This window comes from Alligator mississippiensis, chromosome 9, assembly GCF_030867095.1.
Source record: "Alligator mississippiensis isolate rAllMis1 chromosome 9, rAllMis1, whole genome shotgun sequence".
Classification (NCBI taxonomy): domain Eukaryota; kingdom Metazoa; phylum Chordata; order Crocodylia; family Alligatoridae; genus Alligator; species Alligator mississippiensis.
Genome location: NC_081832.1, coordinates 53,171,007 through 53,188,448, shown reverse-complemented (window position 1 = coordinate 53,188,448; position 17,442 = coordinate 53,171,007). Strand labels below are relative to the sequence as shown.

Below are 17,442 nucleotides of genomic sequence, written 5' to 3'. Positions count from 1 at the left end.
CAGAAGAAAGAAGCTGCAATTTTTTTCTCTTAAGTACTCTTCCTTAACTACCCTTTTTGTTAGCTTAGTCATCAGTGCATAGGAAATGGCATTTCTCAGAACTATCCAATGTTCATCGATAATCAAGATAAATTGGCAGCTATTTTAAGTAAATGAAGTATCAGATCTTATTCTTCCTCTGAGATGCATAAGCGTTAGTTGGAAGACAGGGTAGATGCAAGGAAGAGGGTATTCATAATGCTAGTAGAAAAGAGAGAGCCAAATTCATGTTATGCCTATAATATACTAGTAATCATTTGGGATCAAGCACCTGGCAAAATTAATTGGTATTAATTAGTTGCAGTATTGGTTAGAAAAGCAATCTATTTATATTATAGACCTAAATCAGATATAAAATTCAATGCCATACCATAGGTATGTCAACCTTAGGCCCATTGCAGGCATACTCTCTAGCCTCAGCTCACCAGCCATCTATTAAAAAGCTCCTCAGTTTCCCACCATGCCAATCTACCCACCGGAAGGTCTGCCTCACAGATCTCAAATCCAAGCTCCACTGCACCCTTCTTCTCCCCCTTCCCCCCCCCCCCCCATCTCAATCCCATGCGGCCTCTTCTTTTATTTTGATCAATGATGACCAATGCTATACAAATTGGAATCACAGGAAGTCTGCCATTAGCCCTTCAGCACATCCTTTCCATTCTCTACTATCCCTAACAAGAGCAAAACACAGAAGAAGAAACAAACACTGTGTATAATTCCTAGACAGGGTCCAAGGAATTTTCTTCTTTTTTTCCAGCAAGTCCTTGCTGAAAGCTCACCTATTCTTACTTCATATGAGAATCAGATCATATTGGGTAGCTTATGTATGCCCCAGGACTGGAACATAGTAGTGTTGAATAGTGTCATACTGTCAGCTGAACTGGAAGTGTTCTTTTTCTTAATGTTACTCTAGGCTGTTTTCTTTTTGTTTGAGGTTTTTTTGTTTGTTTGTTTGAAAAAACAGACTAAGCAGAGCTGAGACATCAAGTGTTGAAAAGTTGAGGATAGGAGCAATGACAGTTTATTCAATAATCGTCTCTTTACATAAGTTCACAGGGAAGGGAAAATAACCTCTCACATTTGGCTGCAACTGAAATGAGTTAATAGATTTCATAGATGTTAGGGTCAGAAGAGACCTCAGTAGGTCATTGAGTCTACCCCCTGCCCTGGGCAGAAAAGAGCGCTGGGGTCAGATGACCCCAGCCAGATGTTTGTCTAGTCTCTTCTTAAAGACCGCCAAGGTAGGGGAGAACACCATCTCCCTTGGAAGCCCATTCCAGATTTTGGCAACTCTTACTGTGAAATCTGCTCTCCATCAGTTTGTGGCCATTATTTCTAGTTACACCAGGGGGTGCTCTATTAAATAGCATCTGAGCATCTCCTATTCCCTGCTGCCCTCCCCTGATGAATTTATAGGCAGCCACAAGATCATCACCTCTCAGCCTTCTCTTGTGAAAGCTGAAGAGATCCAGATCCCTCAGTCTCTCCTCATAGGGCCTTGCCTGCAGGCCTCTGAACATATGAGTGGCCCTCCTCCGAACCCTTTCAAGATTCTCCGCATCCCTCTTGAAGTGCAGCACCCAAAACTGGACTGCATAGCAGTGCCGCATAGAGGGGAAGCATCACCTCCCTGGACCTGTTCATCATGCATCTGCTAATGCATGCTAAAGTGCGGTTAGCCTTGTTGATCACTTTGTCACATTGACAGCTGTTGTTCATCTTGGAGTCAACTATGACTCCAAGATCTCTTTCCACTGCTGTGCTGCTGAGAAGATCATCCCCTTTCCTGTAAGTGTGTTGGTGGTTCTTTTTGCCCAGGTGCAGCACTTTGCATTTGTCTTGGTTGAACTGCATCCTATTTCATTCTGCCCATTTTTCCAACTTGGCCAGTTCCACTTGGATCTGTTTGTCATAACCCAAAGTTGTTATTTTTTGTTTGTGTGCGCTTCGGCACTGCTAAATTATTTTTCCCGCTAAATTGCAGCTTCCTTGCACGGTGGAGTTTTCTGCTGCAGAAGAGAACCCCGGTGCAACAGAGAATTTCCCGCCAATTTGAAGCTTTCTTTGCATGGTGCATTTCTTTTGCATCTAAGAAATGCACGGTGCAAGGAGTTCCCACCATTTGTATGAAGATTTGTGCCACATTATTGGCCGATTCTAATACATGCACACGTGGCGGCTAGCAATTGACTTGCTAGCTGTATAAAGGGCTTGGGTGGTTTCCGCCCTAGTCGGAGAGAGAGCAATTGGAGTTCGAGGGGGAGAGCGTGAAGATCTCTAAGCGCTGCGGATCCTTTCGGACCCAATGCTTTTCTTAAAAGGCAATAGAGGTCTGATAACCGAACCTGCGGAGCTTCAACAACTCCGGGGAAAAGAACGAACAGCCTCTAGCCTCTCCCCGTCGCCGATAAATTCCTAGATGTATCCCTTCCTGCATCTTAAAGATACGAACCCACGGAGCTTTAACAACTCCATGGGAGAGAACCGAACTGAACCCACGGAGCTTCAGCAACTCCGGGGAAGAGAAAGTACCGAACCCACGGAGCTTCAACCACTCTGGGGCTAGAACGAATTTGTCATAGTCCTCTAACGAGGATTTAAGCGGAGCTGAACCTGGAAACTGTCCAGCCTACACCACGACCATCTTTGGTGTAAGTAAATAATCTTTAAATCAACCACTACGCGTCGGTGACTAATTCTAGCTCGCCCCCGGTCTTCTCTGGCCCTGTGTGCCCGGGCTGCTGGCCACAGCCTGCGTGCGCAAAGACGGGCTCAGCTCGCCCCCGGCCCGCACACTGTTCCCTACCCTCTGGTGTGTTAACTTTGCCCCATAATTTGGTATCATCTGCAGATTTGGACAAAGTGCTCTCCATTCCCTCATTCAAGTCACTGATGAAGGCATTGAATAGCACTGGTCCTAGGACTGAGCCTTGGAGGACTCCACTGCCCACATCTTTCCAAGTCAATATCAACCCGTCCACCACCACTCTCTGGGTGTGTCCCCTGAGCCAATTTGGCACCCACCTGACCGTGTAATCATCTACATCACAGCCTGTCACTTTATTTACGAGAAAAGAATGAGATACCTTATAGAAGACCTTCTTAAAGTCTAGGTAGATGACATCTACCTTGACTCCTGTGTCTAAGCATTTTGTGACCTGGTCATAAAAAGAAACAAGGTTAGTCAGGCAGGATCTACCTGCAATGAATCTCAGCATTATTTCCCCTGCTGGGCTCCCACAAATGTGATCCTTAATGGTTTTTTCCAGAGTTTTCCCAAGCATAGACATGAGACTAACTGGTCTATAGTTTCCCAGTTCCTCCCTTCTCCCCTTGAAAATAGGGACTGCATTGGCCCTTTTCCAGTCCCCTAGGACCTGACCTAAAAGATTATTTCATATGTTTATTGGCTCGCAGCAGCTTCATTCATTGGTCTGAGGAACATCATTAGCTCATGAATATGCATATTTAAGGTTAGAATTTTCTTTTTATTCAGTCCATTTTCTGGAATATCCCTTTAGTTCCATCAATATTTAGCAAGAACTCAAATCCAAGCAATTCTCCTTATATATAAACTTTCAACATGTCTTTCTTATACTTAATTATATAGAGAGTCTTTAAATAATTAGTCCTGCTCCCTGCCTTTAAGCAAATATCTGGATTTGCCTTCAGGAAGGTTGATATTTACTACTTTACTATTTACATTTAATATGAATAATCAGTAAAGAAGGCATTCTTTGTTCTTAACAGTCTTTGGAAATGTGTTGCTTTTCTTTTAGAGTATGCTAAGGAAATCGTTTTAAGTCTTAGCAGATAACTAACAGGTTCCCTCATTAATAAGAGTAACTTGTTCTCAAATGAGTTCTATTAGTAACTAGTTGTTACTACCTTTCTGTATTATATAATAAACCATCTTGCTATTTACATATCATGTTAGATGAAGGTTTGTATAAAGTTACACACTATTTGCAATTGTTCATCACAAAAAATCATCATTGTAGATGTTTAAGAAATAACCATAGTTTACTCTGGTGAGAGGAAATGTGAATTAGAGGTCGTCAGACTCTTCTTTCCAGCCACTGCTGTTTTCCTTAAAATTTGAAGCACTTTAAAGAGATCCTAAAAGATATTTTCAATGAAAGGAATTGTAATATCTTTTGAGTAGGTTGAAAGTTGAAGCTTCTTTTCTTTCGAAGTAGGGTGGAGAAAGAGTCTGTTTTAATACATATTTTATGGCTCTGCTAACACATCGTTATATCCTTCTTTGACTATAAACATCAGATCCTTACATTTTAATCAGGTTTCTTTTGGAAGGGTTTAGATTGCAGAGTTTGTTTTCTTGAGCTAAAGATCATATCTATACTAAAATGATGTGCTATCTTTGGAAACACTTTTTTTTTTGTATTAATGGCCAGTTCTGTGTAAACACACTCAAATAGTCTGGGAGAATTTCTTCCAGTTTTGTTCTTGTAATAAAGAAACTTACTCAGAGCCATGAGTACAGACATTCAAATACTGAGAAAAGGAGAGCTTTCAGTGCTGACACTGCAGCCAGAGGGAGGGTGGGGACCTGTGAACACATCTCAGTGTGCTCTGCAGGCTCCCTTAGTCCATCTGGTGACAGATTGCAGGAATTCATAGGGAAGCCCTTATTGGCTGCCCCAGAGTGCCCATGGTCAGCCTGTGTTTCCCTGCAGCACAGTGTGGGCATTGTCAAGAGGATGTGTTGTGCTCCCTGCTGGAGCAGCAGAGTCCAGTGAGTGACATACTGTCTTCATGGGATGGGAGGGGAGGGATCCTGGAAGACCATTTTCTGTTCTGAGATATGCCACATCATGTACAGACATTCACTCTCCCAGGAGGTACTCTTCCAGGAGTGATTTAACCCTAGTTATCCTAGGTTATGTTTCTCCCAGAGCAACCATTTTTTACTCCAGTAGAAAAAGCCTGAGCATGTGTACACTTATGATTTCTCCTGGGAAAGTAGTGACTTTCACAGGAGAAACTGAATGTCTGTATGAGGCCTAAATAGATCTAAACATTCTATCAGTTATAGTACATTTACAACTTGCAATTAAATAGTCCTCTAAAATGTACTGTACAGAGCACTAATCCAAATAACAAATGTTCACTATATTTTCCAAGTTATAGCCTAAAAGAAAATAGGCTGTGCTAAAAGAACATAGGATGTATTAAAATTATCATTAGATTCTGTATAAACATTGGGCTGTTTCATGGTCAAGGGTATACTTAAGTACTTCTTTCTCATCGTATTTGAGGCATGTTGAGTAGGTATTAATTCCTGCTGGTGCAAAGACTTCTTTGCATCGCCGTACTGATGGCTCATCAAAGCTCTTTCACCGTTCAGGTAGAGGCAAAATACCACTTTAAATTTACCAAATGAAAATGTAGCTACTTAAGTCATTGTGCCTCCTCCTTTATTTTGGTCAAGTAGCATATGTTTTTATTTCCTAATTACAATGCTGAGTATAGTTATTCATTTCATGTTCTTAGAGAATCCTTTTTTGTATTAAAACATTGCCACATCTGTCTGTTCATGAAATGGTTCCCTATAATGAGATCTTTCATTAAGCAGGTTCAGAATAAAGTTGCTGGACAGAACATTCTCTAAACTATGACACTATATGTAACATTTTATTTTTTTAACATACTGCACATTTTCATGGTAATGACCCCCAACACCAATAGCAGAATATGTCCTGCAAATATTCTGGTAATTGAAAAACACTTCATTTCATATCAATGATAGAATATTTATCTTAACATTTCCCATTATTTTTGTATCCCAAAATTTTGGCAACTACCCAAAATGCTCTAAGTAATGTTTTTATTTAAGAATGTTTTTGGTAAGTCCTGTCTGTCTGAGAAGATGGCTTACTATCATGCAGATGAGCTAATTTTATAAAAATATTTACATGCCATATTCAGTCTTGGCAGATGCATTTATAATAACTTTCTGTTAACTAAAACAATGGGGGAATATTTTTTTCTACGAGCAGTAGGAAACAAATAAGAGAACTTAGTGCCTCAGAACCCTCAAGAAGAGAAATTCATTTAATTACTCTGAACAGATAGTTAAGAAATATCTTAATGAAGTAGAAAGTTTTCCTAAGTGCATGTTGAGCTCAATGCATTCAGAAGGCACAGTGTCATTCAATATTTTATCTTTTTTCACCTGTTGTTCTTTTGTTTGGGAAATGTTGCCTTTATTAAGAACATAAGAACCTAAGAACTGTCATTTACTGGGTCAGACCATACATCCATCTTGCCCAGCATCCTGTGTCACACAGTGGCAGAGAATGGATGCTGAACGGGAGAGTAAACCTGTTGTGACCAGGTTTGTTTTTTTCCACTGTTCCTCTCCCACTTGCAGCCTTCAGCATTTAGGGCATTTTTACACATGAAAAGCGCCTAGCACTGCAACACATGCAGTTATATAAGCGGCAAAATGTGCATCAGCACACAGCAAATGGCGACCATATGCTTTTGAACTAAAACACATCGAAGATGTTTTAGTTCAAAAGTGCACCCCACCGTTTTCTCCATGCTGATGTGCATTTCTCCACTTACACAACTGCAGGTGACACAGTGTGGTTCTCATCACCTCGCAAGCGGAGGAGACTTGATTAATCAAGTATGGTCCAATGCGCTGGATCTCTGACACGTTGCAGCATGAAAAAGTATGTGTATAAGTACCCATAAGGTTTAAGAAGTTCTAATTCAGAGGCTCTATCCTTAACGCCCATGCTCAATAACTACTGATGCCCCTTTCCTCCAAGAATCTGTCCAATCCATTTGTTTACAGCTCTGATGCACTGGGAAGTGCATTTGAGTATGCTGTAGTGATTTGGGTTCCAATGTGCAGAATGAAGGTACTCGGGCCTACAAATAAAGACTTTCTTAAACATGAGGTTGTATCATTAAAATCTTTGTGATTGATTTTATGCTTAAAATAATGAGGGTGTTAGCCTGGAACTTGAGAGACTCATCTTGTGTGCCAGGTTCCTGAGCAAGTCACTTCTCTGTGGGACCTGTGGAGGATGTGTTCTTGTTTCTGGTTCCAGTAGACTACTTGTAATCTTGAATGCCATTGACACCAATACAATGTTGGTATCATGGACAGCGAATGAATGTGTTTGAGCATATGCTACAAGGTGAAGGGCTTTCATGAGGAAATTACATGCTGCTATATTCTCTGCTGTTATATTTTTAAAAAATCAGATACATAAAGGATATATAAAGGAGGGGAAATAAGAAATCATTACAACATTTATAAACTTCTGTTGCTCTGATGTCTTATTGTCCTGGGAACAGAATTGGGGACAAATATTGTGTGGAAAACATATATTTATGTTACATGTAATTTATCATCATAATTAAAAACACCAAATATACAGAAAAAAATTAAGTATGCTAACATTTTTCTGAAATCACTGATTACAAATTACATGTAGTCAGCTTAAAACAGCTGGTTCTGCTAGTTACCTTATTTCCTTATTTTTACAGTACAAAAGACAGCGAAAGTAATTAATGTCTGAACCTTGATGCTATGAAAAAAGCATTCTCTGGTTTACTACCTCCATTGGCTGAATATGTCTATTTTAGATTTATGTTGATTTAATTTGCTGCAGCTCACTGCATGATCTTAAATCATTTATACCATACATGAACTTATTATCCACAGAAAGAACTGCACTGGACTTTTTCAATGTTCTTTGTAAGAAAATCTGAATTCAGAACACAGAAATTTTCAGTAATAACTTTAGTTTGGAAGGCTTTTTGGGTCCAGAAAAGAGGTAAAAGAAACACATGAGTTCCACAACTTCTAGGTTGTTCTTTGTTATGGACTTCTGCATTGGAGTGCTCTAGCCATTAGTTTATACAGTCAGTCTTAATTTCTGGCCTAGCAAGCATTTACATGTTTATATGAGTGACAGTAGTTTCCAAGGAATGATTGAGAAATAGTCTTACTAAGTTTGATGAGGTTTAAATACTCTGATGAGAGATAGGAGACCTGGGTTTGATCCCATTTATGTCTGATACAGATAATCTAGGGTGAGTTTTTGAGTGTATATGACTGTCTCTAGCTTTTTATAAAACAATTGAAAGACTTCTCATAGTGCTGCAGAATGAAGAAAAAGTTTTTAATCATTATATTTTTGCAGCTCAGGGAAACTGTTTCCTGATCATCATTATTCATAGACTTCAGTGGGACACTGCTTATCTGATGAATCTCAAGTCTTATGATTGTTTGCAGGAACGTGGTCTAAGTCTGGGGTTGGCAACATTTTTGGGCACGCTGCCAAAACACCTGCAACTTTCACTTGTAAGATGTTGGCATGCTAGGAGCAGACAGCACAGGAACTGTGAGGGGCCTGATCTTCATTGTGGCAGTGCAGCCCACTGCTGGCAACAAGCCAGGCCAGGACTCCACGGGCCCTGGTGCAGCTACTTGTAGCCTCCCAGATGACTACCACAGCCACCCACTATTGAACCTAGGCTGCTTGCAGTAGGTGGTGGGGAGCCTGCAAGCAGCTGCACTGGAGTCCATGGAGCCCTGGCCCAGCTTATTGTGAGCGTCGGGTGCACATACACATTGGTGTGGATGATGGGGGAGCTGCGAGAGGCTCGATCCTTGTTGTGGTAGCACAGCCCTGGCCCCTTCCCTGTCATCTACCCCGAGGCACTTGTGACAAGCAAAATGCCTTCACATGCCATGTTCTGGCACGTGTGGTTGCTGGGGTTGCTGACCCCTGGTGTAAATTAAAACATACATGAGATTAACCAGTGGGTCCCTCCAAAAGGGGTGGGGGGGTAATCTGAAAAGTTAATAAACAGCAATTAATTAATTAGAAAATGGTTTTAAGACATGTTGTCTATATCCTGATTGCATAATGTGAAGGAATGCTTTTATACAACTGATGGGGGAAAAAACTGCTATGCGTTCTTAAGTTAAAAAATGGGGAATCTGTCTTTTTGTATCAGACATGCTGGGAGTATCTACATGCGTGCTTGACTGCACAGTTGTTACTGTGCCATCATTTGGTACTTGCTTTAGCTGTTACTGGGCAGTTCCCGCGATGAACGGATCATTTCTGACCCTACTGCACAGTAGCGTTGGCACCACGGTTCATGCTGACCAACACTACGTTGCCATAGCAATGAGCTACAGTGGCACTGCATCTTGTGTTGATGCACCCACTCTTTGGTACTTCTGAATTCTGTGTGCCTGACCTCACAGCTGTATCAAGTTTAGGGAGTTTTGGTAAAAAATGTTATGTAACAACAGTGTTTCCTTCTCCTCTATTCACATTTGATGCAGATACAGATTTTCTAAGTTGCTCAAACAGGGAAATTCTTATGTTCTCTTTTAGGAATGGATAGAATATTCAGGTGACTATTTAGATACTGAAGGAAATTTTCATTACTTTTTCCTACATCTTCTTGTGTGCTCACATGATCACAAAATGTAGCTTAATAATTTCAGAACATTACTATGGAGTATTGCTGTCTTTTTTTCCACTTGTCTTTAATACTTCAGTCTTAGCTGCATGATTCATTTGACACATTACATCTCAGAATAACTGAAGGAGGCCTGCATCTTTTTTCTTTGCACAGTCTTATAGAAAAAGCTAATGGGTTATCAGTGTTTTCAGGTTGTTACCAATGTGTATTTGGAAATCAAAAGGTTAGAGATTTTTTTTTTTGTTTGGGGGAGGGTTAATATCTCAGTAAAAAATATTTTAAACAAAATAGACATTTTTCACCTATACCAATTAAATTTTATTTGCTTTCTTTAATGTCAGTTATTCAAACATAGTCTTTTTCCTTCCCACAAAGTTTGGCCACTATAGAGTTTTTTGTTCTGTTTTGTTTTTGAACTATTGAGGGGAAAATGGAAGATAACATATTATAGCCCCAGTTCTCATTGTTTATTATCTTTGATGTTTTTAGGTGGTAGAGTGACTAATCCCAGATTAACCATCGGCTGTTCTGGAAACATTAATTTTCTACCAGACCCAGAATAATGGATATAAAAGACAGAAGACATCGGTCTTTGACAAGAGGTCGGTGTGGGAAGGAATGCCGCTATACCAGTTCTTCATTGGACAGTGAGGACTGCAGAGTACCAACTCAAAAGTCCTATAGCTCAAGTGAGACACTGAAGGCATATGATCATGACACCAGAATGCATTATGGAAATCGAGTTTCTGATCTGGTTCACAGAGAGTCAGATGAGTTTCCAAGACAAGGTAGGTTTAAAGGACAACTATTTTCTGCCATAAATCTCCAGTAAGTAACCTCTGTAACTACTGTATAAGCTTCATATGCGAGTGACAGTAGCAATGCTGGTGAAGTAGAGGAAAAAGAATGACAAGTATTTTATTATTATTTTAAATCGTCAACGGCATTTTGTTATCAGTTAGAAAATATGTTCTCTTCTATTGTCATTTCAAGCTGAGAATAGCTTGGCATCATATACTGTCAGAAATCACATAATTATATAAGTGAAGCAAAGTGAAGCAAGAATGAATCTCTGTTTTAACATCTTTTAAACACACAATCACTAATGACTCTTAACCACCTGTCATATTTGTCATATATCTAGGCACTGGCAAATATGATAACCTTGTATTCTGTATTTGTTTTAGGTATAATAGTGACATTTTAACTTTGCCTTTTCTTTCTTTAACAGACTAGCTGTATTGCTAAGAAGAGTAAAACATTATGATTAGCATACTATAATTACTAATCAGGTGCTTTGGAATTTCTCCCCTGTTCCTCATTGGTGCATAATTGAAATGTGGAAATGAGATGCAGTTTCTTTTGACATTGCTGGTGGATTACACTTAATTTCATTAAAAAAAAAATAGCAGGGAGAAGCCCATATAATTATTGCATAATTGGCTGTAAAATGTTAGTACCTCACCAAGATCCTAGAACTCATATTAAGTTTAAACCACAATTTACTTTGTATCAATTTTAAAGCTGGTTGCCATGACTTACTCCAAGATAAAGTATTGCCTGTTTCAAATATCTTCCTGGATTCAATTAATTAAATAATATATGCAAATAAATGCAATAGAGAAGTAGCTTTAAAAATGCATCTTGATAAACTACAGTTCTTCACTGGATGCACTATTTAATTTTGTCCGCTTGTCAGTTGTCATAGTAAAATGAAACACATTTTCCCAAATTTTGTAGGGGGAAAACATATGTAAACAGTGCCTCGTGTACAGTCTTTGATCTTCTGGTTAACTCCACAAAATGCTTTGCTTCATTAAATTGTCAGTTATTCTGCAACTGCATGCTGCAGAGTTAAAAGCAAATGAGTTGTACACGAAGCATCAGATGTGCATAACATTTGATTGGATCTGTGCATCTTTAGATCATTAATGCATATCCCCACTGCTTCCTTTCTCTATAGTAGGTGAACTTGATAGGAAAGTATCATACTGACATAGGACTTCAGAAATATTTAGGATTATTTTAGGAAACCCACCAAACCCCCCATCAGCATATGATTGTCCTGCACATTACATTTCTGTTGATCTGCATCACTTGGTATGGAAGTCTTTTATTTTCTATGAAGCTTTAATAAGAAAGGGGTTGTTTTTTTTTCCTTTTTACCTATCTATAATAATATTCTGTTTGTTAGAATAATTTTGCAAAGTATCCATATCAGTTTTGATCACTAGGTCACAATCTCCATTAGTTAGCATCACTACTAATTTTTCTTGCTTGCCTCTCATGCACCATGTGCTTATTGACAGACATTTTAATATGGTAATATTATACTTTTCTCACCTAAGTATGAATTTTCAGTTCTCTTCCCAAGTTTCTGAAAGAATTTGTGTTTACAGTGTGTACTCCCATAAGGACTACCTATCTGACTATAACCCACTTTATACCATAGAATACCTGGGCCATCCTCATCATGGATAGGCAGCACAGTATTTAGGTTTCCTTATATTTACTACGGGCATTTCAGCCCTGGGGCTTCATTATAATTATATTTGACACTCATGATAGCCTGTATGTTTTATTCTTTATTACTGGTTGTGTAGCTGTTTATCTGGCACCTTTGTTGAAAGGCTCTGTGGATGGTCTCTTTCTTCCTTTCCTCCTATTTTTATACTTGTGATAAAACTAGTAAAGATATTTCATAGTCTCCACATAATTTGCCTACACTAATGAAGGAAGTAGCTTTCATGAGCCTTTTTTATTCTCTTATTAGATATGTTTGTAAAATAAGTCTTGTACTTTCGGAATGTAAGTTTGGTTTTCTTTCTTTTTTAAATTAGATATCTATATGTATATAAAAACCACCTCTCTTGATGTATTCTACCCTCTGTCTGTCTTAAGCACCTTCTTCCCTGGTTGACCTTAAATTTGAATGATTGGTAAGAATAGACCTAGCACATGTATTTTCTGTTTTGCTGTACGTGTATATGTATTAGACATGGCATTTCCAGAAGCATTAGGAAGATGCCATGCTAAGTGTTTGCACATGCAGTTTCTAGCTGCAGACATCTAGGAATTTATGCATGCAAATTTATTCAAAGTTTGAGTGGGTGTTTTCCTGGGATTTGAAATCTATAGGAAACAAACACGTGTTTAATATGAATAGACTTTGACTTTTTTTTTATTCTTTAGCTACAATAAAAAGGGTTCAAATGATTTTTGCCTTTCAATAAATAATTTTAGATATTCCCCAATATTTTGTCCCTTCCACCAGTAAAGCCTTGTATAGTGTGACTTGTTTGACATCTGTGTTTGATTAACAATGGTGCCAAGACTACACAAAGCAGTTGTATAACCTGTGCTCTGATCATGATATTTGCTTTTGACAATAGCAGTAAAAGTCTGTCAAGCACAAGATCTTGTTGTACCACTTTTATTTTTGATTTACAAAGGCTTGACACCTAAATGCTTGATCCAAAGTTATACTCAGGGGTAGGTTGCCTAAAATTAGACCTTCCAGCTTTAGTTAAGGTATCTAGTGTATGTATGCATTGTCTGGTTCATTTTTGTAAATGAACAGGTCTCTGAAAGTTATCAATGCCTTTCTGAGTTAGTTTGGGCAAGGTGCTTTATGGTAAAAGTCTGTGTTGATGGACTACATGATTTTTCACCTCTGTTGACAAGTTAATTGGGAATGCCTGACAATCATTATCATCTGATAGCTAGTTTGGATTTTTAGGTTAAATAAGTTTTATGATTTCATAAAAAACTAGGCCTGCCAGAAATATTCCTCTCCCTCACAGGTGTCAATTGTTGCCATGCAAACTGGCATTCATGTTGTGAAGGATGAGCTTTCTTACGGTGTCAAAGGCAGAAAATCTTGATATACCTTACCTATCCTTATACTAAACAGAGAAACTCAGCCCTCAAACACATTAAATCAGTACATTTTCTGAGTACTACACACCTTTAAAAACAGATATTTTAAGGTTTGGTAATCACCATTGGAAAGTAAACATTTGCCCTCAGATACCAAACTAAAGTACCAGGATACCACAGTTATCTCCTTCTGGAAATATAGGGACCCACTTCAGGTATATTTTTGATAACCACTATGCTGTTAAAGGGAGTGACTAGAAGGTAAGTTTGTCAGAGGCATCACTGTCTCTTTAATACTATCTTTGACCCAGTATTCTTTCAGAATCCTCTTCAGCTATTCCTCAAGACTGCAACTAATAGTTATGTACAATGTACTTAGTATGATTTAACTGAGCTAGACTATGCAAATGAATTACAAATATTATATGGAACTAAAACTGTGAATTAGAATAATTGTGCTAGCTCCATTGTATAATCACTCTCAAAGTGTGCTTGCAAACTCTTGAATGAAATTATGTAACAAATACACCTGTTTACTATTAATTTCCTTGCCAGTCAATTATTTTAATATTATTTAACAAGGAAAGAAATGTGTATATAATTTAGCAGCAGCATGCAGCTGTCTTTATTGTCCAGTCAGTTTGAAAAAATCAGTCATTTATCAGGGAAAAATGTCTATTACATAGGTTGTCATAAAAGGTGAAGAGCCTTTCTAAATATTCAATTCTAAGATGAAAAGAAACTTTCTTTTTTCCTTTTTCTACTTTCTGCTGAGATATGTCAAAGGTTTGACAATAGTTCTGATGCCTTGAATACTGGAGTATCTTACAACCTGCTGGTAGGATTTGGATGTCTCTACATGCCATGTGTTTTGCCACCAAAGATTTTTAGTTATCAAACTTTATTTTTTTAAGAAAGAAAGCATCTTTCTTCTGACTTACTATGCTGACACAGCACAAGAAAAGTAGGTCAGCAATGAAGACTTGGGCAAAAACTAAGATTTTTGGAAAACTATACTTCAAAAATTGTCATTAAGAAAGAAAACTTCTATTCATGTAGACTTAGTAACCAAACTAGATTGAAAGATCGTTTATGGTTTTAGAACTCTACTAGCTTTGCAGAGAATCTGAGTCAGGTGGTTACTGTCTTTAACTTCTGTGTTTACGAGTCAGGAAGGAGTAGTTGCAACCAGCAGATATTCTCCTGCACCATGTAGGTAGTAGTATGTGGTCAGACATCAGGAGATGCCCCCTGCTTCTAGAAAAGTATGTCTACCATGTAGTCAAAGATGTGGCTGTGGTTTGTATAGCCATAAAAAGGTTGTTTTAACCTACCTAACTTGGGTACTGTTAATAGCTGGAGGGCCACTTTAGGAATTTTGGTGAGTAGTTGCAGTCCAGAGGGTGGGGAGGAATGCTGACCCAGCCCAGTGAAGGAGGTGGGTGGTGCTGACCTGAGCCAGTGCAGTGGGGATGGGGCAAATGATCCTGTCTGCCAGGGGTGTTGGATGCAGCAGTTGTACAGGATCTCCATGGAGACTGGCCTGGGACCCCGGTGGGGAGGGTGTGTTCAGCTGGGCAAATGGGATGCAGCTGCTGGCAGGTGGGGAGTAGTGTCCAGGAGCATGACAGGTTGGCGGGGCCAAAATTATGGGGCAATGACAGTGTGGGATTGGGGACTGGAGCAGACCTGCAGTCTGCTCCCTACACATCCCTGTGATAGCAGCTTGTTCTTCAGGCAGGAACATGGGGGAGTGGCTCTGCCATGAACCCTGGTCCCAGGCTATGACCACTCTACAATCCTGCACCCAAGCCCTGCCCACCTGTCCCACTCCTGGACACTGCTCCCTGCCTGCCCATGGCCCTATCCCATCCACTCTGCCTCCAAACTGGTCTCCATGGAGATCCTACTGGGCCAATCCAGCTGGTGTCCCTTGCAGTGGGTGTAGAGCAGATGGGGCAGGGTGCCTGGACAGTGGGGCTGGGTCTGGTGGTGTCAGAGACACTAGTGGTGGCAGCCAGAAGGAGCTGCTGCTGCTGCGGGGACTGCTGCAAAGTGGAGTTCAGCTGCCATGCTGCCCCCACCACACTGTACTCCTGGGGGCAGCAGAACTGGATGCATGTGCCACAGCCTAGGCTACTCCCACTCCTGGGCCAGGGGTGGCCAGGGCTGAGGGACCTTCCGCAGGCTGGAGAGAACCCTTTATTGGTCTGGATCTGACCTGTGGGCTATATTTTGCCCACTCCTGGGCTAGCACTTGATTGTTTACCCAGAATCATAGATTTCGTAGACATTCGGGGCTGGAAGGGATCTCATAAGATCACTGAGTTCAGCCCCCCCACCATAGACAGGAAGTCAGCTGGGATCAAGTGACCCCAGCAAGAAATACATTCACCTGCTTTTTAAAACAGTCTAGAATAGGTGCTTGCACCACCTCTGGGGGGAGTTTGTTCCAGACCCTAGACAATCGCACCGTAAAGATTTTTTTTTTTTTTATGTCTAGTCTAAATCGTCCTTCCTGGAGTTTGTGGCTGTTAGACCTTGTTATCCTTTGGGGAGCTCTGGTGAACAGCTGTTCTCCCAGGTCCTGATGCACCCCTCTTATGTAATTGTAGGCTGCCACCAAGTCCCCCATGAGCCTTGTCTTCTCCAGACTGAAGAATCCCAAGTCCCTCAGCCTCTCCTCATACAACCTTCCCTCCAGGCCTTGGACCATACGAGTGGCTCTCCTCTGGACTCTCTCAAACTTCTCCACATCCTTTCTAAAGTGGTCGGGGGGAGTGGGGGGATGTTTACAATACTGGATGCAGTACTCCAGCTACGGTCTCACAAGGGCTGAGTAAAGCGGGAGGATGACTTCCCTAGTTTTGCTTGAGATTCGTCAGTGGATGCATGCCAGAGTTTGTTTTTCTTTGCCAGCCACAGCATTGCATTGGTGGCTCATATTTATCTTGTGGTCAGTTAAGACCTCCAAGCCCCTTTCGGACATGGTGCTAGCAAGCATAGCACTGCTGAGCTTGTAAGTATGTTGAGGGTTCTTCCTACCAAGGTGCAGCACCTTGCACTTCTCTACATTGAAGGCCATCAGGTTTCGGTTGGCCCACCTTGAGAGCATATCCAAATTGGTCTGTATCCCCAGCCTGTCCCATGGTCTGACCATCCTCCTTCATAATTTGGTATCATCCATAAACTTGGCCAGTTTTCATCTGACTCTGGAATCCAGATCTTTAATGAAGATATTAAAGAGTACCGGCCCAAGTACCAAGCCCTGAGGGACTCCACTGGTCACCCTGCACCATGCTGATTTGCTCCCATCAACTAGTATTCTTTGGGCCCAACCTTATAACCAGTTGCCTAGCCATCGGAGCGTAAAATGATCAAGGCCACAGTTCCCCAGCTTAACCATGAGGACATCATGGGGAACTAGGTCAAAGTCCTTCTTGAAATCCAGATATATGACATCCACATCATCTCCCTTGGCCAGGGCACATGTTACCTGTTCATAGAAGGAGATGAGGTTGGTCAGACAAGACCTGCCAGTCACAAAGATATGTTGGCTGGTATTTAGATGTTTGCCTTCCATTCATCTGGTGTTGATGGATCCCTTGACAATTTTCTCCAGGATTTTTCCAGAGACAGGCATTAGACTGATTGGTCTGTAATTCCCTGGGGTCATCCCTCCTCCCTTTCTTGATGATAGGGATCATGTTGACTCTTTTTCAGTCTTCAGGGACCTTGCCTGAGTGCCAGGAATTTTCACATCTCTCTGCCAAGGGGAATGCAATGATGTCTGCCAGCTCCTTTAAGACTCTTGGGTGCATTCCATCTGGGCCCGCGGACTTGTGAACGTCCAGTTTCTCAAAGTGTTCCCTCACTTAATCCACATCGGGTTTGGGCCCATCACCTACTCCCAGAATGGTTCCTTCCTGACAGTGTGATCCTCCTGGGAGGGTGAAAAACTGATGCAAAAAGGTTATTTAGGAGATTGGCCTTTTCTTGGGTGTCAGATATCAGTTGCCCTGTTGGATCTTGCAGGGG

At 40.6% G+C, this 17,442-nt stretch overlaps 1 protein-coding gene across 10 annotated transcripts in view; it reads left to right on the top strand.

Annotated features, from left to right (window-relative positions):
- The window catches only part of TENM2 (teneurin transmembrane protein 2), a 2,247,577-nt gene that overhangs the window by 1,348,803 nt on the left and 881,332 nt on the right, over positions 1 to 17,442 (top strand). For all 10 annotated transcript variants that reach the window (XM_059733461.1, XM_059733468.1, XM_059733466.1 and 7 more), the window contains one exon: positions 10,015 to 10,313. In XM_059733461.1, the coding sequence (XP_059589444.1) occupies positions 10,088 to 10,313 (226 nt within the window). In that variant the 5' untranslated portion in view covers positions 10,015 to 10,087. The remainder of the gene's footprint in view (positions 1 to 10,014; positions 10,314 to 17,442) is intronic.